The following is an 18,469-nucleotide window of genomic DNA, read 5'->3' as shown; positions in this document are numbered from 1 at the left end:
TTGGACCACATGCTTAGAAAAGTTTGGGGCTTAATTTTTATTTATTTGGTTTTAAAAAGAAAAAAAAATGGTGCTCTCTCCAACATATCTGGTTCATGCCAGTTAAGTCCGTTCATTAAATGAAGCATTCTCAATCATTCTTAAATTATTCTAGAAAACTTGTTTTGACAGTATGGGTATTTGATAACTTTCTTCTCTTTTCCTCCTTCTAGGTCAGATGACTGATTTGATTCATACTGAAAAAGATCTGGTGACTTCCCTGAAAGACTATATAAAGGCAGAAGAGGACAAATTAGAACAAATAAAAAAGTAAGTCAAGTGTTTTACTTATTATGACTGACTCCACCTGGATGTTTTCTTCCTGGTTAAAACATTCTTTAAGTGAAAATGAAAGCCCTCTGTCAGTCTTAGAAGGCCAGATAAGGGCTAAAATAGGACCACAGAAAACAAAAGTTAGGCCCAATTAAAGACTTCACGTGGAAGAATATGGATTGAGATAAGAGTGTAAATGGATACAGGTAATTGACCGACAGTTTTTTTTTTTTAATAGTTGCTAATATCTCTATCCTCCCTAATCAAGCAATTTTCCGCTGCTATTTATCCTTTAGTTTTATGGTTGCATTCTAGAGATTACAGTGGTAAGTGTAGTATTATTTAATTGATATGGTTTTTCTTCAAATGCTAATTTATCTTTAATTGACCCAGGTTCATAGTTAATCCTGACCTGAGAGTTCCTAGCCTTTGTTTAATGAGTAGCCAAGTAGTCAGGTTTTTTTTTTTAAGATTTATTTATTTATTTTTGGCTGTGCCGGGTCTTCATTGCTTCACTCAGGCTGTCTCTAGTTGCAGTGCACGGGCTTCTCTTGTTGTGTACCTGGGCTCTAGGTGCATGGGCTTCAGTAGTTGTGCGTGGGCTTAGTTGCCATTCGGCATGTGGGATCTTCCTGGTGTAGGGATCGAACCTGTGTCACCTGCATTGGCAGGCAGATTCTCAACCACTGGACTATCAGGAAAGCCCCAGTTTTTCTGTTTTAAAATATAGTTTCTAAGTAGTGAGTACAAAATTTTTCTATAAGTGTGATTTAAATGAATATGTAAGTGAATTTGGATTGGGCTGATTTGTACTTTGTAATAATCAATTGCTTGAACTTGTAGGGAAATAAATTTTTAGATTCTTACAGAGGGGTCCAATCAACTTTTACTAAGATATGTTACATTTACTATAACCATTTGGGAGAAACAACAAACTAAAAAAGTCTTACGTTTTAATTTTGCCAAATTAGATTTTATCTGTAAAGAATCTTGCTTTTTAAAAATAGGCAAAACACTCTCCGACATAAATCACAGCAAGGTCCTCTATGACCCATCTCCCAGAATATTGGAAATAAAAGCAAAAATAAACAAATGGGACCTAGTGAAACTTAAAAGCTTTTGCACAACAAAGGAAACTATAAGCACGGTGAAAAGACAGCCTTCAGAATGGGAGAAAATAATAGCAAATGAAGAAACAGACAAAGGATTAATCTCAAAAATATACAAGCAACTCTTGCAGATCAATTCCAGAAAAATAAATGACCTAGTCAAAAAATGGGCCAAAGATCTAAATAGACATTTCTCCAAAGAAGACATACAGATGGCTAACAAACATATGAAAAGGTGCTCAACATCACTCATTATCAGAGAAATGCAAATCAAAACCACAATGAGGTACCATTACACACCAGTCAGGATGGCTGCTATCCAAAAGTCTACAAGCAATAAATGCTGGAGAGGGTGTGGAGAAAAGGGAACCCTCTTACACTATTGGTGGGAATGCAAACTAATACAGCCACTATGGAGAACAGTGTGGAGATTCCTTAAAAAACTGGAAATAGAACTGCCATATGACCCAGCAATCCCACTCCTGGGCATACACACCGAGGAAACCAGATCTGAAAGAGACACGTGTACCCCAATGTTTATCGCAGCACTGTTTATAATAGCCAGGACATGGAAGCAACCTAGATGCCCATCAGCAGACGAATGGATAAGGAAGCTGTGGTACATACACACTATGGAATATTACTCAGCCATTAGAAAGAATTCATTTGAATCAGTTCTAATGAGAGGGATGAAACTGGAGCCCATTATACAGAGTGAAGTAAGCCAGAAAGATAAAAACCAATACAGTATACTAACGCATATATATGGAATTTTAAAAGATGGTAACGATAACTCTATATGCAAAACAGAAAAAGAGACACAGATGTACAGAACAGAATTTTAGACTCTGTGGGAGAAGGTGAGGGTGGGATGTTCCGAGAGAACAGCATTGAAACAAGTATACTATCAAGGGTGAAACAGATCACCAGCCCAGGTTGGATGCACGAGACGGGTGCTCAGGGCTGGTGCACTGGGAAGACCCAGAGGGATGGGGTGGAGAGGGAGGCGGGAGGGGGGATCAGGATGGGGAACACATGTAAATCCAAGGCTGATTCATTTCAATGTGTGGCAAAAACCACTACAATATTGTAAAGTAATTAGCCTCCAACTAATAAAAATAAATGGAAAAAAAATCTTTATAATTTTGTTTAAAAAAATTTTTAGATATAGTTTTAACTCAAAAACCTCCAGTCTGTTTTGAGTGCTTTACTAAATTATGTTCTTCCTCATTAAGTGTGTATATACTTTATGTATATTCCATTTATGTCTTACATTTTAGATGGGCAGAGAAATTAGATCGGTTAACCAGCACAGCAACAAAAGATCCAGAAGGATTTGTTGGACACCCTGTAAATGCATTCAAATTAATGAAACGTCTGAACACTGAGTGGAGTGAGTTGGAGAATCTGGTCCTTAAGGATATGTCAGATGGTAAGTCAGATGGTAAAACTAACGAGCCAAAAAAAAAAGCATTTTTGGTACAACCTGTAGAAATGACAAAATAAGTGATAAATTCAGTTCCCAGAACATCAGGTGATCAGTCTTATAACTCAATTATTGCTGAAATGTGTTTGATTTGACTAGGGTTAATTTAGCCTAGATCCTGAATTCTTGATTTAAAAAAAAAATGAGTAAAAACTGAAAACAAAGAGAAATAAAATTTTATTCTTAAAAAAGTAATTTCTACTATTCATTTGCTTAACACTGGTCCTTTCTACTTTGAAATATATTAAAGTTAATCTATTGGCATATAGCTTCATTTCTGATGGTAATCATTTGCGTTTAGGATTACCTTCAGATTTTAAAAATTTATGGCTAGTTCTTTCTCTTCTAATCAATTATTAATGTATTGGGAGTGGTACTGATAAGGGAAAACATTAGCTGTGTTTTACCTAGTCCTTTGAAGCTTAGGTTTATGTTTAACATAAACTATAAATTTAAAACTGAGACTGCAAACAGTAGTAATGAATGTCCTCAATGAAACAATAAAATTGTAGTTGGAGTAATGAGATGTTTTAGATATTTAAGTAACATATACAGAAAACTAAGTTTGAAGTTTAAGGAAGTAAAGGTATTATTATGCTTAGTACATAGTATTTATTTGTTGAACGATTGAAGATGGCAAAAAAAAGAAAAAAAAAAAAAAGAACTGAGTCAGCTGTGTAGGTGAAATACTCCAAGGGTGCTTTCAAGTGTTTGTGAGCAGTAAACCAAACTATTATGCATAGACAGGAAAACCTTGCTAAGAAAAATTAAGGCAAGCACTTAAAAATATTTTGACATGAGAAGGAAATACCTGTGGTCATTTGCTCTCATATAACACCATGAGAATATTTTTAAGGTCATATATATTCATATATGTGCGTTTGTATACGTATATACATGTTTATTTATTATTTAAAAAAAACCTCAAGTAACGACCTGTATGACCTAAGTGTTTTTAAAATAAGATAAGCCTTAAGACTTTGGTATTTTAATCCATGGTAGTACCCCACAATGCCATAGTAGATATACATTTTCTCTTATTGGAGAGGATTTTAAGCAACTTCTAGGAGATCTTTTTTGAGGCATAAAAAACATTACAGTTCTCTGTAAAACTTGCTTGTAAAAATTGTGTTGATTTTGTGACTTAAAACTAAAGAATATGCTTAATATGAACTTAGACCTCTTCAGCTAGTTGTTTATTTATACATTTCAATTAACATAAAAATACCTGGCCTTTTGATGGTCAGAGTATGTGCATAGTTGATTATAAGTAAATGAGAATGGAGGGAAGTCTCATACCTAACTTTGATCTGCAGATGATGACACATATATTATTCACATTTTAAATCACTTTTTGTTTCTGTCGTATTGGTTTATTAAGGGAGTATTTAGCACCCATTTTCCTTAGGAGTTATGTGTATGTCCTTGTGCTTAGCTGCCCAGTTGTGTCCGACTCTTTACAACCCTTTGGACTGTAGCCTGCCAGGGATTTTTTTCCTTAATATATATATTTTATTGAATTATGGTTGATTTACAGTGTTTCAGGTACACAGCAAGGTGATTCATTTATATGTATGCATATATTATTTTTGAAATTATTTTCCATCATAGGTTTTTACAAGATATTGACTATAGTTCCTTGTGTTATACAGTAAACCTTTGTTGTTTGTTGTATATCTGTATCTTTTTAATTAGAAATTTAGCGTTTTATTCATAGTAAGTAAAAAAAGTGTAATCAAAATGTCATACATTTTTTAATTAGCCAAAATTTCATAAGTTTTCTAAAATATATATATTATACATATATATGTATACAAAAACTTTACTACTGTACTTGATAAAGCCTTGAGAATATGAAAAAAAAAGAGACGGGAAATTGGAAAACATAATCTAAGTGAAATGGGAGCACTGAATATAAAATAGAAAAAGTGAAACAAACTAAATAAAAGTAAAAGATCATCATGTAGTTCCATGGAATGTTTTTTAGGCAAGAATACTGGAGGAGTTGCCATTTTCCTCCTCCAGGGGATCTTGCTGATCAGGGATCAAATCTCCTGTGTCTCCTTTGAAGGCAAATTCTTAACCTGCTGAGCCATCAGGGGAGCCCTAGGAGTTACATAGTTATCAGTAATTAGTTTCTGAATTTGATTTTTGCTATATTTTATGTAAAACATTTTAAAATTAATATTAGGATTTATGTAGAGCAAACCTTGATTGATGAACACTATATTTAATAAATGAGCTTAAAGAATTCCACCAAACTGTGTATTTACACATTTATGTGATATGTGGCACATGGAAGAAGAAAATAGAACTTTAAGAGTGTACATTTTATCTGAAAATCTAATTTGTTGCCAGTGAATATGGTTTTCAAGTCTTTACATCTGTTTGCTTGTCAAGCTTCAAGCTTAGCAGAGGCTATACTGTGTAACTAAAACCTATTCATATAGATATAATTTATGCAGTGACCTCAGATTACATAAAGTGAAGTCGCTCAGTTGTGTCTGACTCTGCGATCCCATGGACTGTAGTCTACCAGGCTCCTCTGTCCATGGGATTTTCCAGGAAAGAGTATTGGAGTGGGTTGCCATTTCCTTCAGGGATCTTCCTGACCCAGGGATCGAACCCAGGTCTCCTGCATTGCAGGCAGACGCTTTACCCTCTGAGCCACCAGGGAAGCCCTGTTGCCAGATTACATAAGCAACATTAAAAATGGTCTGGGAAGATTTAACAAGTTAGAGGTATATGAAGTCTCATTCAGTGTATTTAATTTTTTCTTGTTACACATGATATAGTGGAAAATTACAATAATATAGATTAAAAAAATCTTTATAAGACTTATGTTGGAAATTAAAAGTCTGTGAGGGTCTAGAGTTTTTTTTCTTCCTATTTTGTTGAGATATAATTGACATATGGTACTATAGAAGTTTAAAGTGTACAGTACAATGATTTGACTTACACACATTATGGAATGATTATCACAATTAGTGAACATTCATCATCCCATGTAGTTACGAAATTTAAAAAATAGAAAAAAATGTTTTTCCTTGTAATGAGAACTCTAAGGATGTACTTTTTTTATGTAGCAGTGTTAATTATATTTATCATGTTGTACATTACATCCTCTGTACTTATTTATCTTATACCTGAAACTTTGTGCCTTTTGCCTGCCTTCCTCCAAATCCCCTATACTCCTACCACCTGCCTCTGATAACCACAATCCTGATCTCTTTTTGTATGAGTTTTATTTTGAAATATAACTGACCTACAACACTGTGTTAGTTCCTGTTATACAACATATTGATCCTATATTTCTGTGTATTTCAAAATGATCACCATGAGAAAGAAGTCTAGGTATGAAATGTCATTACCGTACAAATATATTACATAGTTATCAACTGTATTCCCTACATGGTACATTTCAAACTTGTGTCTAAATCTTTTTTTGCTCCCCTATTTTAAGGTTTTATCTCTAACCTAACCATTCAGAGACAGTACTTCCCTAATGATGAAGATCAGGTTGGTGCAGCCAAAGCTCTGTTGCGTCTCCAGGACACCTACAATTTGGATACGGATACCATCTCAAAGGGTGATCTTCCAGGTAAGAATTCTTGTAGCCTATGAAAAAATCCATCTCCTGGCTTCTCTGTTCAGTCCATTAGGACACTATTAATATAAGGAGACTTCAGTTATTTAAAAAATTTTAACTAGTTTGTTTCATAGCCTTTGAGGTCAAAACAACGTTTTCTCTTGTTCTTAATAGTTGTAGATAAGCTGCTAGCTTGTTACTGTGAAAGCCTGTGTTTTAGGGACTAACTTAAGCAATTTTAGCATGAAAGACAAACTATTTTTCTAAATGTCTTTCTTTAGAATACCAAAGTTTGTATGTAAAGTTATAAGGGAATTGATAAAGTTAGTATGTTTAATAATTTAAAACCAAGGCATGTTGAGTGTGTGCTGATTTTTAGTATTCTATAGTATGAAACATCCTGCTTTCTGACTTCTTTTTCACAAACACTTTTTAAAATACTTTATTTTTGGCTGTTCTGGGTGTTTGTTGCTTCATGTGGGATTTCTGTAGTTGCAGAGAGTGGGAGCTGCTCTAGTTGCGGTATGCTAGCTTCTCATTGCAGTGGCTTCTCTTGTTGCAGAGCACAGGCTCTAGAGCACTCAGGCTTGAGCAGTTATGGAGAATGGTATGAGTAGTTGCGGCTTTCGGGCTCTAGAGTGTGGGCTCAGTATTTGACACACTAGTTGCCTCATGGCATGTGGGATCCTCCTGGGCCAGGGATTAAACTGGTGTCCATGCATTGCAAGGTGGAATGTCAACCACTGGACCACCAGGGAAGCCCCCAGACCCTCTTTTTTTAAGTTACAGCTGATTTCATGATAATCCGTTTACTTTTTTTATTGTGAAAAGAACATAAAAACAAAATTTACCATGTAAACCAATTTTAAATGTGCAGTTTATGGCATTAGGTGCATTTCATTTTTATGCAACCATTATTACCATCCACCTGCTTGGCTCTCTTCATCTCGTGAAACTGAAGCACTGTACTCATTAAACAATAACTCTCCAACCCCCACTTTCCCAGCCCCAAGCAACTGTCATTCTACTTTTTGTCTCTGATTTTGACTACTCTGAGTACATCATGTAAGTAGAATCATACACTGTTTGCCTTTTTGTGACTGGCTTATTTCACTTAAGATGATGTCCTTCAAGGGTCATCCATGTTGTTGTATATGTTGAAACTTCCTTCATTTTTAAGACTGAATAATATTCCATTGTATATATCCATATTTTGTTATGCATTCATCCATCAGTGGACACTTGGGCTCCTTCCACATGTCAGCTATTGTGAATAATGCTGCTGTGAACAAGGGTATGCAAATAGCTCTTCAAGACACTGCCTTTCATTCTTGAGTATATACCCAGGAGTGGAATTGCTGGATCAGATGGTATTAATTTTTGAGAAGACACCATACTCTTTTCCATAGTAGATAAAGCATTACATTCCCACCAACAGTGCACAAGGGTTCCAGTTTCTCTAGACTGTTGCCTACACTGGTTATTTTCTTTTTTTAAGTTAATTTATTTGTTTACACAAATTTCATATATACAGAGAAGTATAGAGAATAACATTCATGAACCTGCCACCTAGCATGCATATTAATATTGTACCTTATTGCCACATAATTATGTATTTATTTATTTATGTTTAATTGGAGGATAATTACTTTACAATTGAAGAAGGAAATGGCAACCCACTCCAATATTCTTGCCTGGAGAATCCCCATGAACAGAGGGGTCTGATGGGCTACAGTCCATGGGTCTCAAAGGGTCGAACATGACTGAGCGACTTAAGCACAATTACTTTGCAATGCCGTGATGGATTTTGCCGTACATCAGCATGAACTGGCCATAGGCACACGTGTCCCCTCCCTCTTGATACTCCCTCACTCCTCCCTTCCACCCCATGCACTGGCTTTGGGTCCCCTGCATCAAGTGTCAAACTCCCACCGACTGACTGTTTTACATATGGCAGTGTATATGTTTCAATGCTATTCTCTCAAATCATCCCACCCTCTCCTTCCCCCACTGTGTCCAAAAGTCTGTTCTTTATGTCTGTGTCTCCTCAGATGCCCTGCACATAGGATCATTGGTACTAACTTTCTAGATTCCATATGTATGTGTTAATGTACAATATTTGTCTTTCTCTTTCTTATTTACTTCACTCTGTATAATACGCTCTGTTTATTTATCTCATTAGAACTGACTCAAATGCATTCCTTTTTATAGCTAAGGAATATTCCATTGTGTATATGTACCAGTTTCCTTGTCCATTCACCTGTCTATGGACATATGGGTTGCTTCCACATGCAGTTCAGTCGCTCAGTCATGTCCGACTCTTTGCAACGCTATGGATTGCAGCATGCGAAGCTTCCCTGTTCATCACCAACTCCTGGAGCTTGCTCAAACTCATGTCTATTGAGTGGGTGATGCTATCCAACCATTTCATCCTTTGTTGTCCCCTTCTCCTCCCACCTTCAATCTTTCCCAACATCAGGGTCTTTTTCAATGAGTCAGCTCTTTGTGTCAGGTTGCCAAAGTATTGGAGTTTCAGCTTCAGCATCAGTCCTTCCAATGAATATTCAGGATTGATTTCCTTTAGGATTGACTGGTTTGATCTCCTTGCAGTCCACGGGACTCACCAGAGTCTTCTCCAATACCACAGTTCAAAAGCATCAATTCTTCAACATTCAACTTTCTTTATAGTCCCAACTCTAACATCCATACATGACTACTGGAAAAATCATAGCTTTGACTAGACGGACCTTTGTCGGCAAAGTAATGTCTCTGCTTTTTAATATGGTGTCTAATTTGGTCATAGCTTTTCTTCCAGGGAGCAAGCGTCTTTTAATTTCAGGGCTGCAGTCACCATCTGCAGTGATTTTGGAGCCCCCCAAAATAGTCTCTCACTGTTTCCATTGTTTCTTCATCTATTTGCCATGAAGTGATGGAACCAGATGCCATGATCTTCGTTTTTTGAATGTTGAGTTTCAAACCAACATTTTCACTCTGCTCTTTCACTTTCAAGAGGCTCTTTAGTTCTTCTTCGCTTTCTGTCATAAGGGTGGTGTCATCTGCATATCTGAGGTTATTGTTATTTCTCCCGGCAATCTTGATTCCAGCTGGTGCTTCATCCAGCTTGGCATTTCGCATGATATACTCTGCATATAAGTTAAATAAGCAGGGTGGACAATAAATAGCTTTGACGTACTCCTTTTCTGACTTGGAACCAGTCCGTTGTTCGATGTCCGGTTTTAACTGTTGCTTCTTGACCTGTGTAAGATTTCTCAGGAGGCAGGTCAGGTGGTCTGGTATTCCCATATTTCCACAGTATGTTGTGATCCACACAGTCAAAGGCTTTGGCATAGTCAATAAAGCAGAAGTAAATGTTTTTCTGGATCTTTCTTGCCTTTTTGATGATCCAACAGATGTTTGCAATTTGATCTCTGGTTCCTCTGCCTTTTCTAAAACCAGCTTGAACACATGGAAGTTCACAGTTCACGTACTGTTGAAGCCTGGCTTGGAGAATTTTGAGCATTACTTTGCTAGTGTGTGAGATGAGTGCAATTGTGCGGTAGTTTGAGCATTTTTGGCATTGCCTTTCTTTGCAATTGGAATGAAAACTGACCTTTTCCAGTCCTGTGGCCACTGCTGAGTTTTCCAAATTTGCTGGCATATTGAGTGCAGCACTTTCACATCATCTTTTAGGATTTGAAATAGCTCAACTGTGATTCCATCACCTCCACTAGCTTTGTTCATAGTGATGCTTCCTAAGGTCCACTTGACTTCACATTCCAGGATGTCTGCCTCTAAGTGGGTGATCACACCATCGTGGTTATCTGGGTCATTAAGATCTATTTTTTTTTTTTCCATTTATTTTTATTAGTTGGAGGCTAATTACTTTACATCATTACAGTAGTTTTTGTTATACACTGAAATGAATTAGCCATGGATTTACATGTATTCCCCATCCCAGTCCCCCCTCCCACCTCCCTCTCTAACCGATCCCTCTGGGTCTTCTCAGTGCACCAGGCCCGAGCACTTATCTCATGTACCCAACCTGGGCTGGTTACATTAAGATCTATTTTTGTATAGTTCTTCTGTGTATTCTTGCCACCTCTTCTTAATATCTTCTGTTTCTGTTAGGTCCATACCATTTCTGTCCTTTATTGAGCCCATCTTTGCATGAAATGTTCCCTTGGTCTCTAATTTTCTTGTTGAGATCTCTAATCTTTCCCATTCTGTTGTTTTCCTCTATTTCTCTGCATTAATCACTGAGGAAGTGTTTCTTATCTCTCCTTGCTGTTTCTTGGAACTTTGCGTTCAGATAGGTATATCTTTCCTTTTCTCCTTTGCCTTTTGTTTCCCTTCTTTTCTCAGCTATTTGTAAGACCTCCTCAGACAACCATTTTGCCTTTTTGTATTTCTTTTTCTTGGGGATGGTCTTGATCACTGCCTCCTGTACAATGTCACAAACCTCCGTTCATAGTTCTTAAGGCACTCTGCCTATTAGATCTAATCCCTTGAATCTATTTGTCACTTCCACTGCATAATTGTAAGGGATTTGATATAAGTCATACCTGAATGGCCTAGTGGTTTCCCCTACTTTCTTCAATATAAGTCTGAATTTGGCAATAAGGAGTTCATGGTCTGAGCCACAGTCAGCTCGTGGTCTTGTTTTTCTGACTGTATAGAGTTTCTCCATCTTTGGCTGTAAAGAATATAATCAGTCTGATTTCAGTATTGACCATCTGGTGATGTCCATGTGTAGAGTTGTCTCTGGTGTTGTTGGAAGAGGGTGTTTGCTATGACCAGGGTGTTCTGTTGGCAAAACCCTGTTAGCCTTTGCCCTGCTTCTTTTTGGATTCCCAAGGCCAAATTTGCCTGTTACTCCAGGTATCTCTCGACTTCCTACTTTTGCATTCCAGTCCCCTATGATGCAAAGGACATCTTTTTTTGGTGTTCTAGAAGTTCTTTTAGGTCTTCATAGAACCGTTCAGCTTCTTCAGCATTACTGGTTGGGGAATAGACTTGGATTATTGTGATATTGAATAGTTTGCCTTGGAAACAAATGGAGATCATTCTGTCGTTTTTGAGATTGTACCCAAGTACTGCATTTTGGACTCTCTTGTTGACTATGATGGCTACTCCATTTCTTCTAAGGGATTCTTGCTCACAATAGTAGATATAATGGTCTTCTGAGTTAAATTCACCCATTCCAGTCCATTTTAGTTCACTGATTCCTAAAATGCCAATGTTCACTCTTGTCGTCTCCTGTTTGACCACTTCCAATTTGCCTTGATTTATGCACCTAATATTTCAGGTTCCTATGCAGTGTTGTTCTTACAGCATCAGACTTTACTTCCATCACTAGTCCCATACACAACTGGGTGTTGTTTTGCTTTGGCTCCTTGTCTTTGTTCTCTTTGGGGTTATTTCTCCACTCTTCTCCAGTAGCATATTGGGCCCCTACCAACCTGGAGTTCATCTTTCAGTGTCCTATCTTTCAGTGTATATCCATGTCATCTTTCAATGTTACACCCATGTCCTAGCTATTGTAAACAGTGCTGCAGTGAACACTGGGGCACATGTGTCCTTTTCAATTATGGTTTCCTTAGGGTAAATGCCCAGTATTGGGATTGCTGGGTCGTATGTTAGTTTTTTCCTAGTTTTTAAAGGAATCTCCATACTGTTCTCCATAGTGGTTATATCAATTTGTATTCCCACCAGGAGTATAACAGGGTTCCCTTTTCTCTACATCAAACAACATTTATTGCTTGTAGATGTTTTGATAGCCATTCTGACCAGTGAGAGGTGATACCTCATTATAATTTTAATTTGCATTCCTCTAATAATGAGCAGTGTCGAGCATCTTTCATGTGTTTATTAGTAATCTGTATGTCTTCTTTGAAGAAATGTCTGTTTAGGCCTTCTGCCTGCTTTTTGATTGGATTGTTTGTTTTTCTGGTATTGAGCTACATGAGCTGCTTGTATATTTTGGAGATTAAATCTTTGTCAGTCATCAAGTTTGCTGTTATTTTCTCTCATTCTGAGGGTGGGTTGTCTTTTCACCTTGCTTATAATTTCCTTTGTTGTGCAAAATTTTTAAGTTTAATTAGGTCCCAATTGTTTATTTTTGTTTTTATTTCCTTTCCTCTAGGAGGTAGGTCATAGAGGATCTTGCTGTGATTTATGTTAGAGAGTGCTCTGCCTATGTTTTCCTCTAAGATTTTTATAGTTTCTGGTCTTACATTTAGGTCTTTAATCCATTTTGAGTTTATCTTTGTGTATGGAGTTAGGAAATGTTCTAATTTCATTCTTTTAGTAACGTAGTTGACCAGTTTTCCCTGAACTACTTGTTGAAGAGACTGTTTTCTCCATTGTATATTTTTGCCTCCTTTGTCAAAGATAAGGTCCACTGGGGCGTGGATTTATCTACAGGCTTTATATCTTGTTCCATTGGTCTGTGTTTCTGTTTTTGTGCTGGTACCATACTGTCTTGATGATTGTAGCTTTGTAGTATAGTGTAAAGTCAGGAAGGTTGATTCCTGCAGTTCCATTCTTCTTTCTCAAGTTTACCTTGGCTGTTCAGCATCACTTGTGTTTCCATACAAATTGTGAAATTATTTGTTCTAGTTCTGTGAAAAATACCATTGGTAGTTTGATAGGGATTGCATTGAATCTATAGATTGCTTTGGGTCATATAGTCATTTACACTATACTGACTCTTTCAATCTAAGAACATTGTGTATCTCTCCGTCTTTTGGTGTCATCTTTGATTTCTTTCATCAGTATCTTACAGTTTTCTGCATACAGATCTTTTGTCTCTGTAGGTACATTTATTCCTAAGTATTTTATTCTTTTTATTGCAATGGTGAGTGGGATTGTTTCCTTAATTTCTCTTTCTGATTTTTCATTATTAGTATGTAGGAATTCCAGGGATTTCTGTGTATTAATTTTATATCCTGTGACTTTACTGTATTCATTGATTAGCTCTAATAGTTTTCTGATGGCATCTATAGGGTTTTCTATGTAGAGAATCATGTCATCTGCAAACAGTGAGAGTTTTACTTCTTCTTTTCCAATCTGGATTCCTTTTATTTCTTTTCTCTGATTGCTGTGGCTAGGACTTCCAAGACTATGGTGAATAATAGTAGTGAGAGTAGGTATCCTTGTTTTGTTCCTGATTTTAGAAGAAATGCTTTTAGTTTTTCACCATTGAGGATATTTGCTGTGGGTTTGTTGTATATAGCCTTTATCATGTTGAGTTATGTTCCTTCTGGTTTTGAATTTTGTCAAAGGATTTCTCTGTATCTATTGAAATGATCATATGATTTTTGTCTTTGAATTTGTTAATATGGTTATCATGTTTATTTGCATGTTGAAGAATATTTGCATCTCTGGGATAAAGCTAACTTGTTCATGATGTATGATCTTTTAAGAGTATTATTGAATTCTGTTCACTAGAATTTTGTTGAGGACTTCTGCCTCCATGTTCCTCAGTGATTTTGGCCTGTAATTTTCTTTTCTTTTGACATCTTTGTCTGGTTTTGGTGTCAGGGTGATGGTGGCCTTATAGAATAAATTTGGGAGTTTTCCTTCCTCTTCATTTTTCTGGAAGAGTTTGATCAGGATAAGTGTTAGCTCTTCTCTAAACTTTTGGTAGAATTCACCTATGATGCCATCTGGCCCTGGGCTTTTGTTTGTTGGAGATTTTTTTTTATTTCAGTTTTGATTTCCACGCTAATGATTGATCTGTCCATATTTTATTTCTTCCTGGTTCAGGTTTGGAAGGTTATACTTTTCTAAGAATTTGTCCATTACTTCCAAGTTGTCCATTTATTGGCATATAGTTGCTCATAGTAGTCTCTTAGGATCCTTTGTATTTCTATGTTGTCTGTTGTAGCTTTTCCTTTTTCATTTCTGATTTTATTGATTTGAGTTTTAATTCCTTTTTTTCTTGATGAGTCTGGCTAATGGTTTGTCAATTTTATCTTCTTAAAGAAGCAGCTTTGCTAAAGTCTTTCATTTCTTTTTCATTTATTTCTGCTTTGATCTTTATGATTTCTTACCTTCTACTAACTTAGGGTTTTTTTTGTTGTTGTTGTTCTTTTTCTAGTTGCTTTAGCTGTAAGTTTAGGTTGTGTGTTTGATGTCTCTCTTGTTTCTTGAGGTAGACTTATATTGCTGTAGACTTCCCTCTTTGCACTGCTTTTACTGCATCCCATAGATTTTGAGTTGTCATGATTTTTTGTCATTTGTTTTTAGGCATGATTTCTTTAGTTATCTCTTGGTTATTCAGAAGTGTGTTGTTTAGCAACCACGTGTTTGTGTTTTTTAGTTTCCTGTAGTTGATATCTAATCTTGCAGTGTTGTGATCAGCACAGATGCTTGAAATGATTTCAATTTTAAATAAGTTTACCAAGGCTTGGTTTGTGACCCAGGATGTGATCTGACCTGGAGAATGTTCCATGTGTGCTTGGGAAAATAATGAAATCTATTGTTTTTGGATGAAATGCCCTGTGGATATCATTTAGGTCCAATGGGTACAATGTATCATTTAAAGCCTGTGTTTACTTATTAATTTTCTGTCTAGATGATCTTTCCGTTGGTGTGAGTAGGATATTAAAATCCCCCAGTATTACTGTGTTACTATTTGTTAGCATTTGCCTTTATTTTTTGAGGTGCTCCTGTGTTGAGTGCATATGTATTTGTAATCATTATGTCTTCTTGAATTGATCCCCTGATCATTATGTAGTGTCCTTCTTTGTCTCTTCTAGGGTTCTTTATTTTAAAGTCTATTTTGTCTGATATGAGCATTGCTATTTCCTCTTTCGCTTGGTCTCTATTTGCGTGGAATATCTTTTTCCCATCCCTCACTTTCAGTTTGTTCATGTCCCTAGGTTTGAGGTGGATCTCTAGTAGACAGTATATATTGGGGTCTTGTTTTGGTATACATTGAGCCAATCTTTATCTTTTGGTTGAAGCATTTAGCTCATTTACATTCAGGGTAACTATTGATGAGTATGAATCCTGTTACCACTTACTTTATTGTTTTGGGTTTGTTTTTATAGGCCTTTTCTGTGTTTCTTGTCTAGAGAAGTTCCTTTAGCATTTGTTGAAAGGATGGTTTGGTGGTGCTGAATTCTCTTAGCTTTTGCTTGTCTGTAAAACTTGATTTCTCCTTTGAATGAGATTCTTGCTGGATAGAGTAATCTCAGTTGTAGGTTTTTGCTTTTTATCACTTTAAACATATCCTGCTATTCCGTTCTGGCCCATATGAAAGTGAAAGTCGCTCAGTTGTGTCCGGCTCTTTGTGACCCCATGAACTATACAGTCCATGGAATTCTTCAGGCCAGAATACTGGAGTAGGTAACCTTTCCTTTGTCTAGGGGATCTTCCCAATCCAGAGATTGAACCCAGGTCTCCCGCCTTGCATGCAGATTTTTTACCAGCTGAGCCACAAGGGAAGGCCAGGAATACTGGAGTGGGTAGCCTATCCTTTCCAGGGGATCTTCCTGGCCCATGAATTGAACCAGGATCTCCTGCATTGCAGGTGGATTCTTTTCCAATAGTTTCTGTTTAAAGATCAGCTGTTGGCCTCATGGGGATCCCCTGGTATATTATTTGTTGCTTTTCCCTTTATGCTTTTAATATTTGCTCTTTGTGTTTAATTTTTGTTAGTCTGATTTACATGTGTCTTGTTGTTTTTCCTTGGGTTTGTCTTGTATGGGACTCTCTGGGCTCTTGGTCTTGGGTGGCTATTTCGTTCCCCATTTCTTTTCTTTTTTTTGTTAGTAGCCAACCTAGTACATGTGAGGTGGTATCTCACTGCAGTTTTGCATTTCCCTAATCACTGATGTTGAGCATCTTTTCGTGTACTTATTAGCAGCTGTCTGTATGTCTTCTTTGAAGAAATATCTGTTCAATTCCTTTGCCTGTTATTTAATTGGGTTATTCATTTTTTTGTTGTTGAGTTTTAGAGATTCTCTACATATTCTGAATATTAATTCCTTATGAGATACATGATTTGCAAATATTTCCTCCTGTTCTATGGGTTGCCTTTTTACTCCATTGATAACTGTATTTTGTATCCAAATTTTTTAATTTTTACAAAGTCCGGTTTTTTGCTTTTTTTTTTTCTTTTGTTGCCTATGCCTTTAGGGTCATATACAAGAAATCATTGCCCAATCCAGTGTTATGAAGCTTTTGTCCTATGGTTTCTTCTAAGAGTTTTACTGTTTTAGGTCTTATATTTAGGTCCTTGATTTACTTAGAGTTAATTTTTACATGTGGTATTTGGTAAGGGTTCAGCTTCATGCTTTTGCATATAAATATTTGGTTTTCCTGGCACCATTTGTTGAAAAGATCATCATTTTCCCATTGAATGGTCTTGCCACGCTTGTCAAAAATCATTTGACAATATATACAAGGGTTTATTTCTGGCTCTCTATTGCGTTGGTCTCTTAAGTCTGTTTTTATGCTGGTCTATAAGTTGGTTTTTTACACACTATTATTGTAGCTTTGTATTAAGTTTTGAAATCAGGAAGTATGAGTTCTCCAGTTTTGTTCTTTTTTAAGATTGTTTTGACTATTCTGGGTTCCTTGAGATTCTGTAAGAATTCTAGGATGGAGTTTTCTATTTCTGTCTTTTGCATTGAATCTGCAGATCACTTTGGGTAGTATTGACATTTTAATAATGTTGTCTTCCAATCCATGAACATGGCTTGTGTTTTTCATTTATTTATGTTGTCTTTCAGTAGCTTTTTGTAGTATTCACTGTATGTCTTTCACCTCCTTGGTTAATTCCTAAGTACTTTATGCTTAGATTTGTTTTTGTAATTTTTTATATTGTTCATTATTGGTACATAGAAATGCAACTCATTTTTGTGTGTTGTCTGTGCATCCTTCAACTTGACTGAATTCATTTATTAGTTCTAACAAGTGTTTTTGCGGGAGGATTCTTAGGCTTTTCTAGTATAAGATAATGTTATCTGTGGGGAGTATCCTGATGGTCCAGGGGCTAGGACTCTGAGCTTTCACTGCTAAGGGCTCAGGTTCAATCCCTGGTTGGGGAACTAAAATCCCACAAGCTGTGTGGTGTGGCAAAACAAAAAACTCTTATCTGCAAATAGAGATCAATTTACTTCTTCTTTTCCAATTTGGGTACCTTTAAGCTTGTTCTTGCCTATTTGCTCTAGCTAGAACTTCAAGTACTAAGTTGAATACAGTGGCAAAAGTGGGCATCCTTGTTCTCATTCTCAAAGGAGAAGCTTTCAGTCTTTTACCATTGAGTGGGTTTTTCAAATATGTCTTTTTTATTATATTAAAGTACTGATAGTTCAACTTCTATTCCTAGTTTTTTGAGTGTTTTTTTTTTATTATGAAAGAATACTGAATTTTGTCAGTTGCTTTTTTTGCATCAGTTGAGATGATCATATGTATGTTTTTTCCCCTTTATTCCATTAATGTGGTGTGTTACATTGATCAATATTCGTATGTTCAAACATCCTTGCATTACAGGAGTAAGTTCCACTTGGTCATGGTGTGTAACCATGTAATCATGGTGTATAATCATATGCTGCTGGATTCTGTTTGCAAGCATTTTTAAAAAAATATTTATTCATTTGGCTTTGCTGGATCTGAGTTGCAGCACATGGGCTCTTTAGTTGTGGCATGTTGGATCTAGTTTTCTGACCAGGGGTTGAATCTAGGACTCCTGCATTAGGGGGGCAGAGTCGTAACCACTGTACCATCAGGGAAGTCCCTGTTTATTAGTGTTTTGTTGAAAATTTTTGCATCGGTGTTCATAAATGATGTGGGTCTGTAGTTTTCTTGTAGTGTCTTTTTCTGGCTTCGGTATGAGGATGATTCTGGCCTCATAGAATGAGATAAGAAGTGTTCTTTCGTGTCTTTTTGAAAAGTTTGAGAAGGATTGGTATTAATTTTTTTTAATGTTTGATAGAATTCTCCAGTGAAGCTAATAGTCTT

At 36.4% G+C, this 18,469-nt stretch overlaps 1 protein-coding gene across 4 annotated transcripts in view; it reads left to right on the top strand.

Moving 5' to 3' along the window:
• The window catches only part of P4HA1 (prolyl 4-hydroxylase subunit alpha 1), a 95,010-nt gene that overhangs the window by 24,857 nt on the left and 51,684 nt on the right, over positions 1 to 18,469 (top strand). For all 4 annotated transcript variants that reach the window (XM_070470809.1, XM_070470811.1, XM_070470810.1 and 1 more), the window contains 3 exons: positions 213 to 309; positions 2,702 to 2,853; positions 6,371 to 6,508. In XM_070470809.1, coding sequence (XP_070326910.1) covers positions 213 to 309; positions 2,702 to 2,853; positions 6,371 to 6,508 — 387 coding nt within the window. The remainder of the gene's footprint in view (positions 1 to 212; positions 310 to 2,701; positions 2,854 to 6,370; positions 6,509 to 18,469) is intronic.

Source organism: Odocoileus virginianus, chromosome 7, assembly GCF_023699985.2.
Source record: "Odocoileus virginianus isolate 20LAN1187 ecotype Illinois chromosome 7, Ovbor_1.2, whole genome shotgun sequence".
Taxonomy (NCBI): Eukaryota; Metazoa; Chordata; class Mammalia; order Artiodactyla; family Cervidae; genus Odocoileus; species Odocoileus virginianus.
This window is presented reverse-complemented; position numbering and strand designations above follow the sequence as displayed.